The 19,966-nt window shown below is 36.6% G+C and overlaps 1 protein-coding gene across 1 annotated transcript in view; it reads left to right on the plus strand.

Moving 5' to 3' along the window:
- The first annotated feature begins 538 nt into the window (after positions 1 to 538).
- Positions 539 to 19,966, plus strand: part of LOC101741036 (protein Wnt-10b) — a 42,467-nt gene continuing 23,039 nt past the window's right edge. The window contains exons 1-2 of the mRNA XM_038010689.2: positions 539 to 1,247; positions 11,804 to 12,051. Of these exons, the coding sequence (XP_037866617.1) occupies positions 1,153 to 1,247; positions 11,804 to 12,051 (343 nt within the window). The 5' untranslated portion in view covers positions 539 to 1,152. The remainder of the gene's footprint in view (positions 1,248 to 11,803; positions 12,052 to 19,966) is intronic.

Consider the following 19,966-nt stretch of genomic DNA (forward strand, 5'->3'; position numbering starts at 1 on the left):
ATAAACTAGTAAAAAAAAATCAGCCCCCCTGTTTCTTTTTAATTAAAAACATTTTGTAAAAACGAAATAATTGATGCGACATTTTTTCTTTTTGACATTGATCGGTTATTTCCCCGAAGCGCAGGATTTTATACTCCACCCCTAGAAGCTTAGAGCTCAGAATATAAATAATAAAAAACGAAATGTTTATTCGTCCACGTGCTTGCGATTTTTAAGCCCTAATGAAGGGTTCATTGACAACCCTTAACCTTAGGGGTTTACATTGTGATGTATTGTAATATTTGAACCCTCTCGATTTTTTGTTGAATCGTTTCAATCAATAACAAATGTCATCATTGAAGTTTTTATTCGTATTCCAATAAAACATATTTGGGAATTTCCATGTTATTAGCATCAACTGTATGACTGATACATACGAGAATGTAATTCCTAAAATTCTAAAGGTTTTTTTCATTGGTGTGGTTTCCCTTATCCGTGATTACTTTCCACTTTTAACTAAGTTTTGTCGATCGGTATTGGTTTTAAGTGCATTCAATGCCTGCTCCAAACGATGTCCGAATCCCTTGACATGTGCCACGGGAACGCGTCTCGTGACCGGGAACAATAGAACGGGGGCGACGTTTTATAGGCAGAGGGATCGCGTCCACAGCGTCACTGTCTAACGAGAGTTCATTGTGTGCAGACGACCGCGTATCACCAATAACATCGAAACTTTGCCGAAATAATAATAAATGTGCGCGAGGATATAGCGAGTAGGTGGGGCCGTCCGAAGACGCCCCTCTAGTTTTTTCGTCGGCGTCTGGGCGGCGCGAGGAGCACGCCTTGCGTCCCACGCGCTTGACGCAACGCCAGGCGAGACCGAACGCGCTACAACAACCGACGGCATCGAGCCGACAAATCGGTCACAACAACCGAACTAAACAAATGCGAATAACAAACACACCGTGAACTGTAACACAACGGAACACACAAAATCCTTATCGGTTTTGCTTAATTGGCAGTTTTTTTTTTTTTTTAATATGAAAACCATAGTATCGGTAACGATGCGAAGGCAACAGTGAATGTAAAGTGCGCAGTGTCGAAATCTCACCGGTCGACAGCGAAGTGACAAGTTAAAATGAGCCCGCGAAAAAGACAAGTGGTGTTGCCAACATGAAAAAAATATTTTTTCTTGGGGAACACAGAATGACCGAGACATTCCATGCGGCCGTAATTTTTTTGCTGTTTCTTTTACTCAATATGGCAAGGTGAGTTCCTTAATGAGGACCCGTGATTTATATAACGTATTTAATTCACTCAGTAACTGGACACAGTGAAAGAAACGATTAATGTTTTGTTAAATCCGATCTAAAATATGTGATGGCAGCCATTAATATTGAAAATTTAATAAAAGCGTCATAAATTATTATTTCCAGAACATTCTCAATATAAAAGTTAAAGTAATCTACATACGTCATTAAAATCGATTGTTAGTTTTTTCAGACCAAAAACAGTGTCGCTTATTTATAACTCTTATTTCCAATATAAAAAAAGCATTTTGGATATCTATCAAAACATGATTTAAACATAATCAGTGAATTGAAAAGCGCACCTTAATGAAATACCACATGTGAAATTTACATCGTAAAAAAATCCATAGAATACAATGGATAAATAGCTTAACAAAGTTATTAAATCTTTAATTTGAAATATTTTAAATTCTAAGAAAGGCGTGGTTTGGCTTCCAGAAAAATACCAACAGAAATCTATATCTATACTAATATTATAAAGAGGAAAGATTTGTTTGTTTGTTTGTTTCGAATAGGCTCCGAAACTACTGGACCGATTTGAAAAATTCTTTTTCCATTAGAAGCCGACATTGTCCCTGATGAACATAGGCTACTTTTTTTTATTTTTTTTTTATTTATTTTTTTTGGTTTCATGTGTGTTTTAATGTTTCCGAAGCGAAGCGAGGGCGGGTCGCTATAATAAATAAAACAACATACAACATTTATCTCAATCCACATTTATTACTCAGTTTTAGTATTAACTTTTTAACGACATGTTAAAAAAAACTGGAATCATATTGTTAGTGAATAGAACGACAACCCTAAGCCCAGTACTGACGTCACAAAGAACCAGCCCATGACAAACAGGGGCGTTCACAATGAACACAAAATGAAAACATTACGACGCCTAATCATGCAAAACGAGGCTAAGTACGCGATTACAATGATTCCAGCATAAAGATACGTTCACATTACACAATCTTTTGATATGCTAATAGTTTAGATATTTGAAAAAATGTTTTTAATTCAATTCATTGAAGTTCACTTTTATTAAATATTCCATTGCCTGCCACCAAAAACTGAAGTAGTAATAACATTTTCTTCACTTATGATTAATATTACGGAACAATTTTAAAAAGCCCTTAATGGAATGTACTCTTAAAACTGAGAACTTACAACTCTTTTCCCAAGGAGTGTGGCAGGACTGACGTTGTAGATTTCTATGGGCTTATGTAACCACTTAACACCGGGTGGGCCGTTTATTTCTTAGATAGTTGGACGCGCTCACAGCCCACCTGGTGTTAAGTGGTTACTGGAGCCCATAGACATCCACAACGTAAATGCGCCACCCACCTTGAGATACAAGTTCTAAGGTCTCAGTATAGTTACATAGTTACAACGGCTGCCCCGCCCTTCAAACCGAAACGCATTACTGCTTCACTGCAGAAATAGGCAGGGCGATGGTACCCACCCGCGCGGACTCACAAGAGGTCTTACCACCAGTAAAAAAATCAATCAATCAGTAAAATTTCAGTCGTCTAAAATAATAAAAGTAAAATGTAACCGTGTTCAACAAGTTGCACAGCACCAGCGACTACAGAATAAAGAAAAATTAACAAAACATCGGCATGTATAATCGCACTTTATATTATTATCAGTTAATGACACGCTCGGAATAATGAATGGTAATGAATGCAAATTTAAAAGGTGACAATCGTTCCGGCCCACCCAATAGCGGGGAGATTTACTCGCGCGGTATGTTAATGCGGACGCACGGGGAGTGTGAACGAACCACGACAACTCCTGTTCGTCGAATAATTGATGTACTGACTACACTACTTTGAATATTTTACTTCTTCTAGTAGCGTAATGATGAACTGTATTTAGGTATTTCGAGTGCTTCAGTACATTTTCGCTCTTTTTTTTCCTATTTCATTGGAACAAGGTTTCTATTCGAGCTGACACTCATTGATACTTTATCTATCAAGAAGACGACTGATACTTGCCTTAAAAAACTAACTAGTGCTGAGATGTACTAGTGATGTGCGGCAAAATTTTATTAATTCATTAATAAATTAAATTCTTGAACCTGCATGCAAATAGTTAAAATGCGGGGATAAATCAACATAGCATCGGTGATGTTTGTCAAAGTGAACGAAAAATATTTTGAAATTTGGACTTATTACATATTAATTTTAATTTAAACAACTAGTATTTACTTCTTTATTAATTTTAGTGTTTTCTTTAAAACTGTGTAACGAATATCTTAATGTTAAAGTTTTTCGATATAGGTACTTATTTACGTATCCTTTAGATATAAAACTGAAGTGACAAGTATCTTTCGCACTCATCAACATTTATTTTCTAACATCTAAATAATAAATAAACAGAAAATAGTAATAAACAAAAATTCCATATCGAAAAAAGAGAAGTTATGATTTTCTCTTGTGTTGTTGATGTGGGAAACACAAGATTGAGATAAAAACAAGTTCACTCAGATCTCGGATACGAAATAGCTTTGATACAGGTAGCGACTCCGAACTAAAATCTGGACCCGGTAAAAGATAAAAGATGCCATAAAATAATAAAAAAGTTGGGTTTCAGATACCCTTTGTGAACAAAATTTTGACTAATATTACCCGTTTTTTTTTCTTACTGTTTCGATTATTTGTGAGTCGCAAGACACTTCATCTTGAGCTTGTACATAGTACATAACTCTTTACCGGGTAATATAATAAATAGCTACCATCTACTACATATACGTTAATGGTACACGGAATTTCAATCAAGTCGGTCGTAACCACAATAAAAACATCTTAAATTGCCGTGAAACGCCCAGGATTCTCGTGTTTCTGCCGTAATTATTAAGGCTGATTTTCGCTTCTACGACCACACGAGCTGGCATTTCGAATCCCGAGTGTTAGAGAAGAGTAAAATATTTGCAGAATTGTCGGCACGCGGAGTGAAGCAACGCAAGTAGCTGTAATTTGTATTGAAATAACTTTACTGAATGAATATCACCGCATTTCATCGGAGCGGCAACTTCGGATTTATTATTTTTAAATTTTTTTTTTTTTTAGCCTCGCGTCGTTATTCTTGAAGAACGAAATTATTGTTTTTATCTTGCCACGCGGTATTTTTAAAGCAATTATTAAGTTTTGCGGCGATTTTAATTGGATCATTCGGGTTTAAAGACCTGTTCGCGGCCGTTAGCCGACTTCCACTAATCTCAGAACGTATTCCATATTTAATCGGAATGGTAATGATCGTAACGAATCGTTTTAAAAGTTTTTTTTTTCAAACGTTATACCCGTTTAATTGATGTACGAGAAATTTCTTGTACGACGCCATGAATATTAGAAGAACGCAGAAGAATGTAGGTACTTCGAATGAGAGATTCGTTTGAATATTTATTTTTATGTTCGTTCTAAGTCATTCTATATGCCTTAGGAAAATCTTTACAATAATTATCACGTTAATTTTCATTTCTGCTTCACATAAAATAGTCTCACATCGGAAAGATGTTTTTATAAATAGTAGGTACATAAAATAAATTAAAATAAAGAACAGTTTCGTCTGTCTATTTATGTTCTTCAATTTACTTAGGAATTATTGATATTAAATTTATAGATGAATAAGAAGATTTTGATTTTTTTTGCTTTTTAAAATGTTTTTATTTAGTCAAAAAGAGGCCATCATTTCTGTCATATTTAATTTAAATTTCGAACATTGTCCAAAAATTTTTGGTATGATTTTGAATAAGAAAGTTTCGCGCCATCTTTAACTAAAAACGAAATCGACATGGCGCCAGTTAAGAAGATGGAGTATAAGTAAAACTAAGGCAGATTACTAGGTACGTAACGCCCCAACCGAGATTTCAGACTTCTCACTTATGTGACTTTAAAGAAGGCTGTAAGCTTGTAGTAATTACGTAAACAATTAATAACTTAGATCCTGTTGGAACATTAACAGCAGTGCAGTTCATCGAATTAAGTACTCGCATACCGGCGACCGTGGGAAGATGCGATAACTCACAGTTATGTAAAGCCGGAAAACTGTGTTTAACTTTTGTTAGTTCTTACAATCGTTGGGGTTCCGCGTCCAAAAATTTTTATTGGCTCACAAACGACGAGCATGAAGCTTTATGTCATATAATGAAGCTTTCATACCAGCTTGAAATGTGATAAATATTACAAGTCTCGTCACTATTAGTCCTGACGTCTCACAAGTTCATTGACCTTGGTCTGCATATATTCGATCTCATGTTACATAGGTTGACACATTCAAGCTGTGATGTCCATGGATTCTGATAAAAAACTGAATACTAGGTAGACTGTAAGTTCACAGCCCAGTGAGTTACTCGCAGGTTCTTCTCAGTGGGTCGCGATTCCAATCTAGTGGTAAATTCTGCGAAGCACTGCTCTTGCTAAGGCTAGTGTTAGCAAATCATCTCAGGTTGAGCCCGTGAGCTCACCTAACCATCCGGGCGTACATGATATAGCTTCTTACCAACGAATAGGTAGTAAAAAAAATTGTGAATTCGATAATGACGCAATAAAAAAATACTAATGTATTATTTTGGACAAGTAAAGTCTAGAGTCAAAGAGAATCTAAAATAATGATTTCGTATTTTCCGGAATGTAATCAGAAAATTTAAATATACATACGCATTCCATTCTTGTTGCAACAAATTTAAAATCATTATCACCTGTAGTAGTATTAAACCCACTTGAAGTACTGGTGTCCGCACGAGTTGGTAAGGCAGTCTTTTAACCGTTTCTTTTGCGAAGGAATCATGGAATGACTAAAATTATGGTTCGATGCATTATGAGTTTACTAGTTAGTATATTGTATGTATATAATATTATTATTATTTTTTCTTAGATGGGTGGACGAGCTCATAGCTCACCTGGTGTAAGTCGTTACTGGAGCCCAGAGACATCTACAACGTAAACGCGCCACCCACCTTGAGATATAATTTCTAAGGTCTCACATATAGTTACAACGGCTGCCCCATCCTTCAAACCGAAACGCATTACTGCTTCACGGCAAAAATAGGCAGGGTGGTGGTATCTACCCGCCCGGACTCACAAGAGGTCAATAAAGCGCTTAAATGTTTGGTCTATTTGAATTGATCACTCTGAATATTGTTTAAATCACCGCATCTTAGGGCTTATTGTACAAATTATTACTGTCTGCTGTCTGATTTTCAATATTAATTATGCTTTTGTGTTAAATTAAGTTTATTCTCTCTCCCACTCTTTAGTGGAACAAAGATCTTTAATACAACTGCATTCCACAGTCATTGCTACCAAGTTGCTAACAGTAATGAGTTTAGGACTAGCCTTAAGATTTTTTATAAACAACTAGCTGAACTGGCAGACTTTGTAGTGCCTCAATCGATAAATAAAAGACCTAAACTTTTCTATAAAATAAACTTAACACAAACAAAAGTTATCTATCCGACGGGGAACATATCAAAGGAAAAACAAAATTGTTATTTTTATTTAATTCCGAGCATTTTCATATTTATCTACCTTTTAAACCTTCTCTGGACTTCCACAAATAATTCAAGACCAAAATTAGCCAAATCGGTGCAGCCGTTCTCGAGTTTTAGCGAGACTAACGTACAGCAATTCATTTTTATATATATAGAAGAAGAAGAAGATAATAAATAGCTGTAACCAATTTTTATCTAATATTCATAGTACGTGCACCAAGGGAGAAAAGTAGGACATTTCGGCCGAAAGTTCGACATTGTAAAAACACTAAACGCAATATTGCAAATTACCCGAGCACAACAATGGCGGAGAATTTTAGTTGCGCGAGAGCAGACGTAGACACTAACGCGCATGCGCACTTGTACCCAGGGCGGAAAAGTTAGATTTTCTTCCCTTTACAGCGGGAGGAAAACCGATCTTTCGACGTAGTTAGGAGAAAAAAATATATATTGATACGGAACTCTATACAAAAACCTATTTCTAGTTTCAAACATTGTCTGTATACAAATGAAATGTTCTCTCGTTTGTGCTCGGTACAGGTTGATGATAAGAAATGTATATTTGTACGAAATTATATAGAGCGCGCCACGCCTTGTACTTAGTACTTCCATAGTGACACGTCCGAGTATTACATAAGTTCAAAAATAAAATCAATATCGGCTTTCTTGTCGATCTCTTTTTAGACTGAGACGGCCGATGTATATTTGGCATTTTTAATTCATGTTTCAAGTCGAGTGACGATTATGATGCTATAAATTGCATTTTTTCCCCTACTTATGCTGTATGCTGGTTACCTATGGGTTTATCACAGCGTAACAGAGCCAGTATGTGATGAGCTCACGGGGATCCACCGCCAATCTTATAAACTAGTCATTCCCGCCTTTTCTGGCTGATCTTTGATTCGACTATAACCTGATTGCTGTCTTTCTGCGCAGGATCACTCACTAGGGCCATCTAAAGATTTCTTGAAAATTTCAGTGAAATCGGTCCAGCCGTTACCGGCAGCACGTAAACACGTAGGTACACACAGCGACGTTTATATATATGGATAGTAATATGTGAATAGTGATGATATTGCATACATAGTCACGTGACTATGCAATAGTTGCGGCGGTATTCAAGTTTGAACATCTATAGCTCCCAAACCCCTATGTAACATATTATAGGCGAGCCGTGAACCGTAAGCAGATCGCTCACAAAATAAAAATAAACACTCATAATTATCATCGATACAATTTCTTCAAGTACCAATTTCGGCCGTTTCTTGAATACTTACTACAAAATAAAATCGAACGGAAAACAAAAAACGGATGTACGCGGACGCCACTTTATGTAAATGTTTATCTCAATTTATGACATTGCTCGCGCTCATTTCACTATTAGAACGTATACAGGAAGTGTCAAAGACTAAAATAAAAAAAAGACATGTCTGGTCACGTTTCGTGTTTTCCATCAGATCAACGCGTCTCACACGAGATTCACTGATATATGCCATAATTCTTCTGTTATTATACCTACGTACTCGTTCTCATGGTGTGACTCAAAATAGTAAAATAATTCATAATGTTAATCTTTGTTTTGTGTTTGCCGTGTGATATTTAGACTAAACTGTTTGATGTAACACGCACTTTGTACACTTTGTTTAATAGAATCTAAGAAAAAATAATGTAAAATCTTTGCAATTTTAAAGTTGTTTTTATATTTAGTTTAAATGATTAAGCTACTTACAAATATAATTAATTCAGACATCACACAAGCATACAATGATAAAAATATTCGCCACTAGAAAGGAACAAAATCAAACTACCGTCAACACGATATATGGAAAATCGAAAATAAGCATTGAGGGATTCAAATCACTTAACGAGGTACCTTCTGAAAAAAATAATTATAAATCATATTTAAAAAAAAACAATAACGTATTTGTAACAAGTAAGACAGACTATAACAGCAACAAAAAACTAAGAATAAAAACACGTGTGGCACTCGGGGACTGCCGCGGTAAAGCTATTGCATAGCATTTTCTATCAACTTCTGCAACTATAATTAGACAATAATAATTTAATTTTAAAACAATATTAAATTAAGACTACGCTATATTTATAAACATTAACAAAAGCAAAACATTAACTGTCCCCTTCACACTCATGAGCTAGAACGCGCGAGAGAGATGGGCAGACTTTTCATGATGCGCATGCAGTCCGACGTCACTCCGCGCGCTTATTCACAAACACTACACAAGCGCAATGTGTGAATGTGTTGAACGCGAGCTACGTGGTAGGCGGAGTGAGGGGTGTTAATTTTTATTTTCGTTACGGAATTTTCTGATTCGGTCCCCGCACTCATAGCCTGCCATAAAAGCTATGCAATAGCTTAAAAATATAAATCCTTTAGATAAGTAGATCAAAATGAAAGTACCTAGATAGTTACTAATTTTACTACTAGTTTCATTTTAATTTACTTATTTTATAAGGTTTTCGAGATTTCGATTGAATAAGTTTCACTTTATATAGGTTGTTAGCTTCTGTCAATAGAATAGTGAATATTCTGTGATCTAATTTAGAGATATAATAAATGTTCAAATTGTATTAACGGCATTTGAAATTAATAAAAGCTGTTTGCGAATGGCTCTAAATCTTTGTTTAAATCGTTATCGGAGTACATAGATATCAAAATATTTAAGAATTTAAATATTGAATCTTGAAACAAGATCGAACATTATGGCATAAAACAAGGGAGGCCTATGTCCAGCTGTGGGCAACAAAGGGCTGAAGATGCATACAATATTCGACGAATTCACGTTCAAGTACTTACTGCCTTTGCCATCTACTCATTGCCACTGTTTTTTTTTCTGCTTTTATCTATAATATAATATTTCGCAACTTAGATATCATGTAATAATCCCCTTTTGCTAATGTTCCCTATTATCGCTGCCAGGGTAACATTTAATAGTAATATTTTTAACCTATTGTATATCTTGTCTGATCTTGTAACTAACTCCAGTACATTCTTCAATGACCTAAGCGATGACTTTATTAGCCATATCGTCTTAATATGCATGCCTCATTAATACATTGAAAAAAAAACCAGTCTTGTCGTATTCCAAAAAAATAATTAAGTCATAATTTAAACAAACCTAAAACAAATAGACCACAAACTATTTCTAAACGCTCAAGATAAAATCATATTTAAGAATAAATTAATTACGTTGACATTAATTACAATAAAGCGTCCAATTAGTTTAATAATTTTTAGAAAACGTTTTATTTATTGGCGTGCTCTTTAATGATTTTAAAGTTTATTTTATGCGTCGACTGTGGTTTTTATTTGGTTCTTGCAAAGACGTTCTCTATTTCACAATTAGAAGGAATATCCAATGCTTTTGTACGATAAATTAGTCGATAATGTGCTTGTTTTAAAAGTTTTTTTTTTTTGCCCTTGTATGCAGATGAGCATACGGCCCACCTGATGGTGAGTGGTTACCGTCGCCCATGGACTTCAGTAATGCCAGGGGCAGAGCCAAGACGCTGCCTACCGCAAAGCCCAGCACTACTTTCCGAAGAGGGTCCGAAATTACAGAGGGCGTATTCTTTTTTTTTGCTTTAGACGGGTAGATGAACTTATGACCTTCCTGGTTAAGTGATCACCGGAGACCATAGGCATCTATAACGTAAATACTGCCACCAGGACCTATTGTGAGTCCGCACGGGTAGGTACCACCACCTCGCCTATTTCTGCCGTGAAGCAGTAATGCGTTTCGGCTTGGAGGGTGGGCCTGCCGTTGTAGCTATACTGAGACATTAGAACTTATATCTCAAGGTGGGTGGCGCATTTACGTTGTAGATGTCTATGGGCTCCAGTAACCACTTAACACCAGGTGGATTGTAAGCTCGTCAGCCATCTAAGCAATAAAACCATAAAGCAATATATCAATCATGAATATATGTCAAGTACGTATTTCATCACAAAAATGAGTACCTTCCTGTGGGATTCGAACATCGTTACATCAGTTGATGCGAAACCTCCGGGCGTCTTATCCTTTAGACCACGACGTATGGTAATTAGTGAAATTTGAAAAACAGTTATTTTCTTGAAACTCATAATATTTACTGCTGAAACCGCAAAAACAAAATACTTTATATTATTATCTATTATTTAAATAAACTTTTGCAGATATTTGCAGATGATAGCTTAAATTCAATTTAGATTTACATTTAAAGTGGATTCTAAGTTATGCTTATGAAGTATTTAATATTTATCTAAAACAAGATTTCCGCCAATGGTTAATTTATTTAAATACAAAGTTTTTATCTTTTTAGATGTGTAGTTATCTAGAGTATTGGAATAGACAAGTAAATCTTTCTTTTCCGTCACAAATCAGCATCTTTGTTTATTATTTATAAATAGCAAAACAAAACTATGCTATAAACATCCGAAAATCTTAAAAACGAAATTGCGGGTAGTTAAAAATTTCGTTCATCGAAAGAGAAACCTTTAATAATTAACAAGACTAAATGAAATATTTTTAATATTTTTTTTTTTTTTTTTTTTTTATTGCTTAGATGGGTGGACGAGCTCACAGCCCACCTGGTGTTAAGTGGTTACTGGAGCCCATAGACATCTACAACGTAAATGCGCCACCCACCTTGAGATATAAGTTCTAAGGTCTCAGTATAGTTACAACGGCTACCCCACCCTTCAAACCGAAACGCATTACTGCTTCACGGCAGAAATAGGCAGGGCGGTGGTACCTACCCGTGCGGACTCACAATAGGTCCTACCACCAGTGATTACGCAAATTATAATTTTGCGGGTTTGATTTTTATTACACGATGTTATTCCTTCACCGTGGAAGTCAATCGTGAACATTTGTTAAGTACGTATTTCATTCGAAAAATTGGTACCCGCCTGCGGGATTCGAACACCGGTGCATCGCAACAACGAATGCACCGGACGTCTTATCCTTTAGGCCACGACGACTTAAATATAGATAAATGACAAGATTCTGACATTTTTTTGTTGATTTATTTCTAGCACGCGAGACAATATGTACTTAAGCCACCCGAAGCTCAACGCTGCACTAACGTGTCGTCTCGTTGGAGGTTTGACCAGAGAGCAGAGATCCGTTTGCCACGAAGCACCGGATACAACTGCCATAGCCTTTGAGGGTCTTCAGTTAGCGGTCAAGGAGTGTCAGCATCAGTTCCGATGGCATCGATGGAACTGCTCCAGTCTATCTGTTAAGAGCAGTAATCCTCATTCCAGTGCTATAATGAAGAGAGGTGAGTTCGTAATGTTCATTATTTTGAGATTTACTTCCAGTAGTAGGGAAGGTCTTGGCTATGCTTGTGGCTTTACACATGTCTATGCAATGGTAACTTCTTACCATTAGAACCATATGAACTTCTACATACAGTGACATTAAAAAAAAAGAGATTGCTATGTTTTTTATGGAATTTCATCGGAATTTGTTTTTCAATGTTTCTTCATTTCAATCAATCGAGCACATCCATCTGATTAAAGAGCTACTAATAAACACATCGAGCTTGCCCTTGTTAAGTTTTCTTAACGAGTATGTATTATTCTCAAAAATTCTGAACCTCATTATTCAAAGACTTTTCGTTGGATCACCGCTGCAGATTTCGGAAAAACAGTTACAGTAATGGGAGAGTGACATTTGCCAGAGATAAATATCCCAAGTGGTCTTCTTTCACTTTTTATTTTTATACTAGCATTAAAAAGAAAGTAAAAAGGTTTTGAGGGCTAAAGCAGCTAAGTATAAAGAAAATAAAATGGGATCGATAAATCTGGTAGCATTGTACTAGGTTAGCCAAATTGAAAAAAAAAAGGATTCATGCTAAATAGTTTCGATAAAACATTTTAGGCATTGTTTAAAACTGTCACTTAATTTAGTTCTCGAGTCAGCGGCTTAACTCTAAACATAAACCCGCTTAATATACTTTTTAAAGTCGGAAAAAATGCAAGTTTCTGCATTCGGATAGTTAACAGTAATTAATAATACGGCCCTGGCATTTCGTCCTTTGTCGGTGGTTACGGAAATACAAAAAAAGTATACACTTCCATTTTATTTAGTTCAATTCAACCAAAATACTAGTTTTTTTAGAATTACCGCTCGCTTTTAAAGCTGTTTTGGCTATAATTCGATAGGAGTGAAGATTACATTAAGCCAATTAAACTGGCCACTGACGTACTTTCAATTAGCGGACATGCGGCAAAAAGATAACAAATGCCATCTTAATTGGATGTTGTTTACTGGTTCGGCGACTAACGTAAATATATTATGTTCACTTTGAGCGATTGCGTCTCATGAAAAAGAGTAAGAGGGAGGCTTCGCATTAAACATTTGTAACGGCATCAAGAAACAGAAGAAAGAAAAGTTCAAAAAGAGAAGCTGGTTATAAAATGACAGCATCGTATAACTCATATAGTGGTTGGTTAAGGAAGAGATTTTTTTTTTATCTTTATATATATCGTCACCCATTTCATCCTATATGATTTCGAAGACTCGAGTATTTTACATAGCAGCTGTCCCTTCAAACCCAAACTGGCTATATCGCGTCAGAAATAGGCAGGATGGTGGTACCCAACCGTGTGGGCTTACAATATACCCTTAAAACTAGCACAAGCCAATCTCAGTACGCTGATATAATGCTCAGAAAACCGAATCCCCCTTTGGGGGTATTTTATGCTACTCCGTAGCGTAGTGGAAACATCTTTCTATGTTATCTCTCGCTCTAATGGCGGCGAGCCTGTGACGTCAGAATCAGAAGTCCTTCTTCGTTATTGGACAGCTACGCCGTAAAACTCCAGTTTTTAACGTATTGATTTCTAACATCGTGATGCGATGACTTTTTTTTTACCATAAGCTTAATAACATGGATACTGCTGCCAACCCTGAAAACATTAGACTGATGTATCTTATGATTTCACACGGAAATCGAAATGTAAAAGAATTTTGAATCAAAACTAATGTAATCTGCAGGAAAAAATCTAATTATACTCTGTTGTAATTTAAAGATTTTTTTTTAAGCCCGATCATTATGAACGACGCGGAGTATCATAGCCAAATGGTTGAAAAAAAAAGATATTTATTTGATTTGTGCGTATTACAGAAGCTTAAAATAATCATTAGGTAAGATGAGAATTTGAAATAGAATTAATTATTAAAAAAAAACTCTCGGTATCGGACATTATTTTAAGTTGTTTCGCTTGAAATATTTAAGCTTATGAAAGTGGCACATTCTGAATCCATTTACATTTTTATGCACGATTATAGTATAGATCGGCTTATTGTAAGTTCTTCATTGAAATCTCCGGCTCATTGCCGACGCATTACACCGGACTCATTTAATTCTGTAACGTACGGTCTTGGAGCTGCGACATCATTTTCTTTAAACAATCACCGCAACCGCCCCACACGTAGTACCTTCGAAAACACATAAAGATATTGTTACAAATATAAAAACTTCAACAAGACTATAAACAAATTTATTTATCACGCTGCGACCACATGAAACAACCAATAATGTCACAAGATTACATTAAGAATTGTAGGTGGTAGCCATGATCATCGGTTAATGCCAAAACCAGTCTCGATCGATGCATTAAATTCTTCAAGAGGCTTTATTATTATTTTTGTTAAGATCGACCAAAAAAAAATGCAACTAAAATATCAAACCAATCGCCATCAGCCATTACAATCCGAATTTATTACGACGAAAAATTTTTCACGCACATTACGAGCGGACCAGCCGGACATTATACTTGGACGCGCTAAGACCTTGCCAGTCGTCTTTATGTCTGCATTTCGGTGTGAAAAGGCATTGTCGACCTCGTTTTTTCCACGATCATCGCACACGTTGACGTGAAAATTTACGAGCATGGAGGATGGGAGACAACAAATAATAAGATGGTCCTTGGTGGCCAGGTGAGGCACCCGCTCCCCGCGATTTCACGCTTCGTGTGGGTCCGACCGACGCCCCTCTGCCAGACCCGATCAGCTCTTCACCAATTAATACGTTAACCGGAATTCACTTTAATGATTACGTTTGTGATAAAGCGAAGAGTTTGTGAATTGTTTATATCTCTTTTATTAGCGTCATTAAAAATCATTTTTGTTCACATCTCATCAGGTAACCATCAGAGATACGATCAACTCAGTACAATACGAATTTTATCCCGCTATGGCAGATGTTTATCTGGCAATGCGAGTAAAAGTAAAAATTTTACGACGTGTGTATTATCCATTGTGTTTTCGTCTTTATTAGTATTGGTAATGCGGCGTAACGACACCTTCCGGCCCTTCATCGACACGACTGCGTTTAAATTGAAAAATTGTGAAAAAACAGCGTAACTAAACACTTAAACATCTTTCTTAACTTGCCCATTGTTGAGGCTCCGGATTGAAACGGTCGGACAGGAGAATGAAATGGAAAAAAAAAAGTTAAGAACAAATCGAGAGGCTTTTAAATAGGATAATAGCGATCGATGATCGAAGAACGAAGATAACAACGATTCCGGACCGTTGGCCCTTTCTGCCCAAACGTGTAGACACATTGATGAAAGAACGGACGGATGGCATTTGGACGGGATTGGTTCCGCTACCCCGAGATCCTCCACACGTCGTTAGCGCTCTTGTTGTACGTGACGTTGTTACAATACCTGCACAACGCTCTCCGAGATTTAATGACCTTTGTGAGGCTAATGAGAGCATTGTCGGAAAATGTTTCGCCTCGGGCGTTAATAGTCGATTGTCGACGAGATTAGCGCGAGGAGAGGTCTCGTCGCAAGCGGGGCCGCGTGAGAGAATGGCGCGCGACGGACCAGCCAGGGTGGCGAACATGCCTCGATACAAATCTTACGGCGCGCTCGCACGTGACATGAATCCACGAGCCGACCGTCTCATAAAAAGTGACATTTATTGGCGTCTTATATCAACTTTGCGTCCGCAGGTGACGAAGCGCCGACGGCAATGCGCGGTTATGACGCTGCAAAAACATAAGACTCTTATCTGGGTAGCCGTCGTGGGAAACCGCCGGTCTCTTGTGAGACGTCTTTATCGAGGAATGTTTTTGGATTATTTTTTGTGACATCACACGTCGCTCTAATGATTACGTACGTGAATGTTACGCATCGAGCGAAATGTCAAAATAGTGCCTTAATTTGGGGTTGTGTCGAAAATGTATCAGATGTTTGATGATAAAGCATAATCGTTGGCCTAAAATAACAAATTTAGTAGGGTTTTGAGCGTACCGGGACGTGTCGAAATGTCTGTGGGCGATGCCTCTCGGTCCTGTAATGGCGATAACATCTCTCTGTGCGTTACCGAGTCGTGCTCCTTCAGATGCCTCTTAAGCTGTGAGAAAAAACGCACAAAAGCTCCCATAAAAAGCATGAATCTGTCCAAAGTTCTCAGTTTAAGACGTGACATTGAGTGGTTCTTTTTTTGGTTTGACCATTGTTCAGCGTCAGATTATAATAGACTCTTAAGGGTTAATTAAGTCGAGTATGGTATTAGTGACCGTGCTGAATTTAGAAGAAATAAATTAAGAGAGGTATGAATTGACGAATTTTTTATGTGTGTTTTATTAATAGCTCATGTAGCCACAAATTCACGGACGAATTGTGTTCAAATTCAATCAGACCCCAATGATATCACGATCAAAATTCCACCGCTCACTATAACATATAAGGTTGAAGTCTTAGTGAACTCTTAAAGCTTCAGCTTCAAGTCACGGGATGCGCTTAATAAGCAGTTGTAACATATTGACATCGACAATACCAGGCTCAAAAGTCGGTCTTTGTCTTCTGTGAAATGCAGAAGGACAGGTCACACTTTTTCGGGAGCTCCAATGAAAATAAGCGTAGATTCAGTAAATATGGGTTTAATTTCGAACTTGAATTTCAGACTTCAATAATTCTTAAAAAAAAGTTTTCATCTCAAATTACTCGTTTTGGATTTCCGTTTGAAATTCTGTACTAAATGTTGAAGCAATAAGTGTTGCTGCGGTGGGGCAGCCGTTGTAACTAAACTTGAGACCTTAGAACTTATATCTCAAGGTGGGTGGCGCATTTACGTTGTGGATGTCTATGGGCTCCAGTAACCACTTAACACCAGGTGGGCTGTGAGCTCGTCCACTCACCTAAGCAATAAAAAAACCGTAATTTTTTATAATTTTTATATTGCGTAGAATTATCTCACGACTCAGTCGGACTTAAGTCATTACCAGAGTCCAAATATTAATACCGATATCTGTCTGAAAGTTCGAGTTTCACTTATACTTTATAACGCCTTTCCCACTCTTTTATAAATCCGTTGAAACTACGGAATCCCAATAGTATGGCGAACTTGTTTATCAGTGAAAGATGCCAACAATCAAATATTATCCTAAAATTAAATCAAGTTACGGTTCAATATTCGGTACCCTGGTTTGCTTTTAAGAACAAAAAATATGTAAATGAAATTTGTTTTACCGATATTGTACGACCCAAAATTTGATATCGGAACATTCGTCAAAAATACTACTTTATTCTTATAAACTTATGATTAAACATCCCGAACGAATCATCTCAAGGTGGACTCACATAAAAAGTCAGCTCATTTTATTTAAAGTTTGATAAAGCGAATTAAATTCACATTAAATCAGCACCATGTCCAATGAATGAGGAACAACTTTCAATGGAAATTGTTTCCCGTCAACCGTTCGGAGGAATGCTTAATACAGTCTCGTTTATACCCATTACCGATACGCGTTCGGTTGCTTTCCGATAATCGACACGAGAAAAACATGACGCGAACTCATTCATTTTGGCGCCAGATTTATAAACTACCCGGTCGGATGCGAGAACAACACGAAAAACTGCTTCTAAAGTCAGCGAGGGCACAATCGTAAATCACGCGCGACGTGCGCGGAACCACGTAAATCATTACGACTTACACATCAAAAACGAAATTGCGGACACACGGAAAAAGTCGACCACCGCCGGAGACAACCGGAAAAACCATTACTTTATGCGCATTCGATTGAATAAAACGTTCGTGTTTCAACAAAGAACACCGGATTAAATTAACGATAATTTAAATTAGTATTTACAGAGTCCGTACCTTTTTGTTAGCTGGCTACACTCGCCGTATACGGGACAAAAGTAGATTCGCGGTTTTAATCCTTCGATTCTCAGAATTGTCCGCTGAGTTCGCCATCCGATCATATTCGATTGCAGATAAATAAACTTATTATAATATGTTTTTAAAACCGACAACAAAACTACTGCTTATTATTCTCAAAAAATCACAAAAACTTACTTATTTTTCAATTAAAACAAATTACGTCGGAACTTATTTATTTGAATTGCAAAAGTCAATAGCAAATCGGGTTCCACTTTTTCTCTTACAAATCCGAATAAAGATAATGACAATTCATGCATTATTAAAACAAACACACGACCAAAAACGAACGCGCAAGTGTAGGGGAAGAATTTAAAATCTGTCACCCCCTTAGCGATTCAGAACATTTGTCGTAAAAAAAACCTTCGTAAACGAATAATCGGAATTCATTAAAGTCGATTAAAGAATTCGGCACGGGTATCGAATGCGGACGATAAAAGACCTTATGGTCGACTAATTGGCGCAAATTGACACTAAAACGTGGGATGTTAGTAATTAAAACACAAGCACAACCAGACCTGGTGCAGTTTAGTCGGGTACATGTTTTTGTGCTTGAATTTTAATCGAAACGAATAATTATAATTGTTTGTCTAATGGCGTGAGAGACGAATCGATTCTCAGATCGTTATTATACAATATATCTATCAACTTTTATATACTAATATTCTGATAATGTGCGATAGAAAGTTACGTAACATGAAACATATGTAAGTCAACAGACAGACGAACAAATCTTGAAAACGACACAATACTTCTTCAACGATAGGGCCGTAGCGTCCGTATAACTCGTGCGCATCAAAATCGATCAATCGGCCGTGTTTATAAATCGCAATATATCGATACTATCGCGACACGACCATCGACAAAATATATAAATTTGTCAGGGGCAAGAAAACCCATTTCGGTTCAAGGGAATTTATAAATAAACAATAAGATTACCTTACTTGGTGTCTGCTTGATGAAATTCATCACGATGTGAGTACGATGCGAGGTGATAACCATAGTACGAACGTAACGAATGCGATGCTTTATAACCTTCGATTTATCGGATCGGGCAGTGTATGATCTGAAACGGTGTAGGTTCTTCAATAGTCCTCCAAATACACATGCTAATGCTGTATTCAATACCCACGTTACAAACTTTCTAACAATTTGAAAGTAGAAAATATTCCGGGAGCCAGCCCTATCACACGCGTCTCACAACTTACAGTCGACATGAGAAAGTTTTTTTTTTAATAAATACACCTATGTTATTATGAATGTTTGGTAACAGTGCCAGTGATTGTTAGGTACTTCATCATATTAAAACTCTTTTATATTTTGTTTTACAAAAATAAGTCATGTGATTTCGTTTACAGCATTTATTGAATGCTAAATGACATTTAATGAATTTCTTCATAGAACGATTCACTTTCCGTGGGACTTGATTTCTCGGTCGGAATTAAATGTTTTAATAGTCGCTTATTTATATACCAATAGTCAGTAGCATCCTTTAAGCGTTTACCTTATAGGAAAAAAAAATAAACGGCCTCATTACAAATGTCGTTAAGTATAAATACGGATCAGACGCGTGTATTAATTCATCTTAGCGATCACTTAACAGAGATAATACTTGATTTGTAATGATTATAGTTTATTAAACGTGAATCATTAAAATATATAGGTAGGTGCTTACGTTGATTTTTCGATAAAATGTACCATGAACTAGGGATGATGGTATTTTGTATCGATTTGAATTGTATTCCTAGGCAGTGTACTCGGCGCTTAATGGATCGATGGTTGGTTGAAAACATTTTTGTTTTGTTGAGATTAATTCACTCCGACTCTATACATTGCGTGACGTCATAAAATGGGGATATTAGAATTTATACTAGTTGTTTAAAATTGAGTGCGTTTTAAATGTATGCTGAGAAGGATTAATGCCAATTGATTTTAATGCCAGAAACCAATCTCCGCGCCCTTCCAATTAACGATACCTATCTGTGAAGTACGAAATTATGTCGTTTGTCTGT

This window comes from Bombyx mori, chromosome 4 (genome assembly GCF_030269925.1).
Source record: "Bombyx mori chromosome 4, ASM3026992v2".
In the NCBI taxonomy this organism is placed as follows: Eukaryota; Metazoa; Arthropoda; class Insecta; order Lepidoptera; family Bombycidae; genus Bombyx; species Bombyx mori.